Genomic DNA, 6,326 nt, shown 5'->3' with positions numbered 1-6,326 from the left:
ACCCTTCCCAAGTAGAATTACCAAACCATTTTGTCAATGGAATCCTTGTAGCAAATGATATCTTATTAGATATCACACCTTCCAGACCTCTTTAGATGTCTCTAGAGTCTCAGAGCTCCCCTTGTCCAAGAAAAGTCCTGTTTCCTTCTCTACACATTTTAAGTGCTTAATGCTAGTGATAGTGCTGACACCAGAAGTCTTAAGGAGTTGGAAGTCACCCCGCAGCTGTGGCTATGTCAACTTCAGGCTCCAAGGCACCAGGCAGTGGAGAGAAAGGCCAGCAGCTGTGCAAAAGCCATGGAAGAGAATACAGAGTGAGGGAGAGGAAATGAGAGGCAGGGAGAGTGGAGGAGGGGAAAAGGGAAGGAGAAAGAGGAAGTGGAAGTGGTAAACGATTGGGAAATAGATTCTAAAATGCTTAAGAGCAAGGATTGTGCCTATTCACTCTATTGTATTCTCCCAAGCATGTATTGGAGTGCACTGCACAGATTAAATGTTTAATAAGTACTTATCGAATGGATGGGAGGAGAGAAAAGGGCAGGAAATGACTTTTTCTGATGATTGATTGATTGATTGGTCCACCTGTTTCTTGGACAGTAGGATCGGCCTGCCCCCAGTGAGCTCTAGATGTCCCACTAGACTGTGAGCTTGCTGTGGGCAGGGATTGTCACTCTTTATTGTTGTATTGTGCTTTCCCAAGTGCTTAGTGCAGTGCTCTGCACACAGTAAGCACTTAATAAATACGATTGAATGAGTGAATGAATGAGTTGATCAGCTGTTGAAAGAAAAAAACTCAGGTTGCTATGGCCTACATTGGGCAGGGCTAGGGTCAAAGTGACCCTAAAGATGGGGGGTTGGTGTTCCCAATCTCTGCAGGACCCTGATTACAAGATCCCCTGTCTGCTCTGATTATGACCCCCCAAGAGATCCCTGTTTGGTCTCTCACAATGAGAGAAAGCCACTGGCATCTGGCATGTAGATGAAAGAAGCAAACACAGGACTGGGGCCAAGGAGCATGGGAGGGAAACATCAACCCAGAAATAGGCTGGGAGAAATTGTAGGTGTCCCTACTGGGCTCCTACTTAGCACCAAACCCTGGGGAGCTTGGGAACACAAAATTAGCTGGGAATAACAAAGATAAAAAGTGGTAAGATTTCAGACAGAAGTAATACTCTGTAACAGTCAGATCTGTCAATAATGAATTTCCTGACATTCTTTAGACTAGTTACTAGGAATAAAAGCCTATTTCCTCTTCTTATTTCTCAACTGCTGAAACTCAATTGTATTTTATAATCCCAGATAACTACCATAAAGTATGTATGTGCTTCTATAAAACAAGGTTTTAAGATATCAATTTTTAAATTCTGGGTTTTTTTGTTATTCTTCCAAAGTGGTAAAATATAAAAATAAAGTCCCTATACCTTTTGTATCTAGGGTCAACCAGAAAAACCATTGTTCTAGTATAAAAAAACCATAAGGCCTCTAATATCAAATTTTCCCTTCTATTAGTCTTGGAGGAGGGTCACTGATATTTTGGAATGACCATGTGCTTTTCTCTTGAGAAGCTAATGGATGCAGTTTTCTTTAAGGCAAGTGAGTTCAGAACCTCTTCTAACATTCCCTTTTGTTGTTCAGTGCTGTGGGTCTCTCTCCAAGAATGAAACCCCAGGAAAAAGTTGTGTGGTAAAGGATAGGTTGGAAAAGATTCATTCTGGACTTCTGTATACAGGCCAAATTCTGAGGCTAGACCCAAGGTTTGTTTACTTGGTTTTGGGCAAACCCATCTTTCTCAGGTTTTAGATTGCAGGCTTCTGTTCCTGTTAAGAGGCTGGGGACTTGGCTTTGTGTTTCTCATAGGCACTTAATATTTCATCAATAACAGTGGGGTCCTCCAAGGTCGTGGTATCTCCCAGGTCCTGAGTATCGCCAACAATGATTTTCCTCAGGAGGCGCCTCATGACTTTCCCAGATCTGGTTTTTGGAAGACGCTTCACCACCTGGTAAGATAGTAGGGGGTCAGTCAGTCAATCACAATGAAGTGTTAATTTTCATTCTGAGCATGAGCCAAGTAGGGGGTGGGGCTTCTGCGAGGTCGGGGAAGGGAGGAGTGAAGGAGGGAGGAAAAGGAAATGGCACTCCAGCTCCACGTGTAGAATGAGATCTGCCACTAGGCATACATTCAATCAATCAATCAATTGCATTTATTGAGCGCTTACTGTGTGCAGAGCACTGTACTAAGCGCTTGGGAAGTACAAGTTGGTAACATTCACTCATTCATTCATTCACTCAATCATATTTATTGAGCGCTTACTGTGTGCAGAGCACTGGACTAAGCGCTTGGGAAGTACAAGTTGGTAACATTCACTCATTCATTCATTCATTCAATCGTATTTATTGAGCGCTTACTGTGTGCAGAGCACTGGACTAAGCGCTTGGGAAGTACAAGTTGGTAACATTCACTCATTCATTCATTCATTCATTCAATCGTATTTATTGAGCGCTTACTGTGTGCACAGCACTGGACTAAGCGCTTGGGAAGTCCAAGTTGGCAACATACAGAGATGGTCCCTACCCAACAATGGGCTCACAGTCTAGAAGGGGGAGACAGACAATAAAACAAAGCATGTGGACAGGTTTCATCAGAATAAATAGAAGTAAAGCTAGATGCACATCATTAACAAAATAAATAGAATAGTAAATATGTACAAGTAAAATAAATGAGTAATAAATCTGTACAAGCATATATACAGGTGCTGTGGGGAGGGGAATGAGGTAGGGCGGGGGGGATGGGGAGGAGGAGTGGAAAGAGGGGGCTCAGTAAGAAGACATGCTTGGTCTGAGCTTGGAGAAGTGGGATTGGAGCCCCTGGTAGTCCCCCTGCGGTGGCAAGTAAACCCCAAGAGTGGCAGCTAGGAGTTGGGTGGGGCTTTAGGACCCGAGCGAAACAAGGAAACAAGAGCGAGGGCATCCTGCTTCCCAGGAGAGGCAGAAAGCAGCAACCCCGAGAGCCCTAGACCTGCCCAGCACTGCCATGGAGGAAGAGGTGGGGTTGGGGGGTGGGGATGGGAAAGCGGGCAGAGGGAAGGTATCTGGGGAGCAGGAAAGTCCTGGGGGCCTGGGACTGCTGGCACGGAAGCCCAAGTCCAGCAAGCACTGGGAGACAAGACTCTCACATTCAGAGCTAGGGAGCCCCAGAGCCAGAAGCTAGAAGGGAAAAGAGGAGGGAAGAGACTGTTGGGCAGAGACCCAGGGATGGGAAAGGGCAGGGAGAAGGGAAAGGCCAAGGACAGGGAGCAATTCTTTCCTGTCCTTCTGCCTCAGGTTCAAGGGTGGTAACTACCATATTTACTTGCATAACTGCCCCACTTTGAGGAATAACTTTTATAACATTATGAGAGGTGGGGCTATTACATGGGTCATATTGTCACTGAGCCTAGATAAGGAGATGAGGAGGAAAAAGAGAAGAAAAAAGGAGAGAAGGAAGGGAGAAGGAATAGGAAGATAAGATAAGAGGAAGGAAGATGGAATTTGAGACTGTATCTGGTAAAAATACTGTACTCTCCCAAATGTTGTATACAATAGTGACTTAGTGAACTAACTCTCCCACTCCCCTTGTTGTGGTATTGCCTTCTGCTCTTCATCCCCACCCTAAGGCAGGCTTAAATGAGTTAATTTCCCCAACTTGCTATACTAGCACATTCTCATCTTCTGCTTCCCCTGCCCAGGACCATGGCCGTAACTACTTGCTTACTTACTTATGTGGTACATAAAATCATTTATTTCTTCTTCAAAAATTGGAATGGGGCAATTATGTGAATAAATAAGGTAGCTGACTCAAGTTAGGCATAAGGGTAGTGGGGCTTTGAGATTGTTGCCTGAAGTAAGTGCTTAGTACAGTGCTGTCAATATAGTAAGTGTTCAAAAATATGGCTAATTAATTGATAAAAGCCCCATCCTCAGCCAGCAAAGCAGCATTGATTGTGTCAGGGACAATGGCAGCAGACGAAGCCTAGCAGTTGTACATCGGCAAAAGCACAACAGAGGCAGCAGGGAAGGGAGGTCCCGGCTAAGGCAGTGCTGTCACCATTGCTCCTGCCCACAGCTGATGGATGGGAAAGATGGGGGAGAGCAGGGGGAGAGCAGGAAAAGAGCAGAGAACATGGCATAAACGGGGCTGATAATACTTATAGTATTTGTTAAGTGCTTACTATGTGTCAAACACTGTACTAAGCTCTGGGGTAGATACAGATTAATCAGGTAGGATACAGTCTCTGTCACATGGGGCTCACAGTCTAAGCAGGTGGGAGAACAGGTTTTGAATCCCCATTTTATGGATGAGGAAACTGATGGCCAGAGAAGTGAAGTGACTTGCCCAAGGCCATACAACAGCCAAATGGTGGAGCCAAGATTAGAATGCAGGTCCTTTGACTCCCTGGGCCATGCTCTTTCCACTAGACCTCACTGCTTCTCATGATGATAGCTTCCATTTGCCCTTTCGTGATGCTACTCTGTTCCTTCTGCTGGGCTGTGCAATCAATCAATCTATCAATCAATCTATCAATCAATCCATTGTATATATTGAACACTTACTGTGTGCAGAGCACTATACTAAGCTTGGGAGAGTTCAATTTAACAATATAAGAGACACATTCCCTGGCCACAACAAGCTTATAGTCTAGAGGGGGAGATGGACATTAATATAAATATATAAATTACAGATATTTACATAGTACAGTGGGACTGGGAGAGGGATGAATAAAGGGAGCAAGTCAGGGTGACATAGAAGGGAGTGGAAGAAAAGGAAAAGAAGGCTTAGGCAGGGAAGGCCTCTTGGAGGAGATGAACCTTTAATAAGGCTTTGAAGTCAGAGAGAGGATTTATCTGTTGGATGTGAAGAGGAAGGGCATTCAAGGCCAGGGGCAAGAAGTGGGTGAGAGGTCTGCAGCAAGACAGAAGAGATTGAGGTACAGTGAGTAGTTTGGCATTAGAGAAGCAAAGTGTGTGGGCTGGGTTGTAGTAGGAGAGTAGCAAGGTGAGGTTGGAGGGGACAAGATGATATCCTTACCACTGCCCTTCCCAGCAGCCCAGAGAGGAACTGTGGCATGGAGCCAGTGGCAGGGAGCTAGTAGCAACACAGGGGCAGCTCAGCCCCTAGGGTACTGCCTGTTGGAAGCCAACTGACCAGGACTTTTGTGTGGGAGATCATGCATAAAGGTACAGTACCACACATAATAAGTGCTCATTAAATACAACTGATTAACTGGAGAGCTGAAGGCTCTGTAAATCTGCCACTCTGTCTTTCTTTTGACCTTTTTGTCCTTCTCCTGCTCTCTTTTTCTCATTCTCTCGATCTTTTTTTTCTCATTCCCTCTTTGCCTGAATCTTTCTCTTTTCCCTCTCTATCTCCCTGTCCCTTCTGCTTCTTTCTGCCTCTCAGTTACTCTCTTCTCCCCTTTCCCTTGTTCCTCATTTGCCTCTCCTCCTCTTTCAGTCACCCTTTGTGGGTCTGCCTCCATCTCCTGCCTTTTGGCCATTAGCCCTTGAGGTTGTACCCTGTCGCTCTCTGACCTCCTTCCTGAAAACACAGTCAGTTAGGGTGCAGGGGGTGAAGGACAGTGCTAAGTAGCCTGGGTCCAAGGACACAGTGAGGATCTGACTTCCACCCTGGCAGGGCCTGAACAGGGCTGAGTTCCCTGGACGGAGAGTAGGGTGGTCACCTTTAGGCCTCCTGTACACCAAACAAGGAGCTGCATATCAATAATAATAATCATGGTACTTGTTAAATGTTTACTATGTGCCAAGCACTGTTCTAAGCACTAGGGTAGATACAAGTTAATCAGGTTGGACAAAGTCCCTGTCACACATGGAGCTCACACTCTTAATCCCCATTTTACAGATGACGTAACTGAAGCATAGAGAAATGAAGTGACCTGCACAAGGTTACACAGCAGATATGCTGGCAGTCAGGATTAGAACCCAGGTCCTTCTGACTTCCAAGCCCTTGATCTATCCATTAAGCCATGTTGTGACATCATATGAGTTAAGCAGGTCCCACAGTATCATGAGATGACAACATAGCCACCATTTTGTGGAGAAATGCTAATTTTGCCCTGGGGACTTCTGGGCCCTCCTAATTGCTCCAGCTCTTGAGCATCCCCATCCCAGTTCAGCATCTGGACTCTGAAACTCAGCGGCACTAAAAATAAAAGTCTGACATAAAAATGTCCAGACCAGGGGCAGGCCAGCTGAAACCTACACTGTTCAGTAGGCAGTAACCGGATGACCGCCCACCCCAGTGGAAAGTGAGGGAACCCTACCCAGCAAGG

General features: G+C 45.6%; 1 protein-coding gene across 1 annotated transcript in view; it reads right to left on the bottom strand.

Annotated features, from left to right (window-relative positions):
* Positions 1–483: 483 nt before the first annotated feature.
* Positions 484–6,326, bottom strand: part of ACSS1 (acyl-CoA synthetase short chain family member 1) — a 68,543-nt gene continuing 62,700 nt past the window's right edge. The window contains exon 14 of the mRNA XM_038750879.1: positions 484–1,997. Within this exon, the coding sequence (XP_038606807.1) occupies positions 1,821–1,997 (177 nt within the window). The 3' untranslated portion in view covers positions 484–1,820. The remainder of the gene's footprint in view (positions 1,998–6,326) is intronic.

Source organism: Tachyglossus aculeatus, chromosome 9, assembly GCF_015852505.1.
Source record: "Tachyglossus aculeatus isolate mTacAcu1 chromosome 9, mTacAcu1.pri, whole genome shotgun sequence".
Lineage (NCBI taxonomy): Eukaryota > Metazoa > Chordata > Mammalia > Monotremata > Tachyglossidae > Tachyglossus > Tachyglossus aculeatus.
The sequence above is the reverse complement of the archived record's forward strand: the minus strand, read 5'-3'. Positions and strand labels throughout refer to the sequence as shown.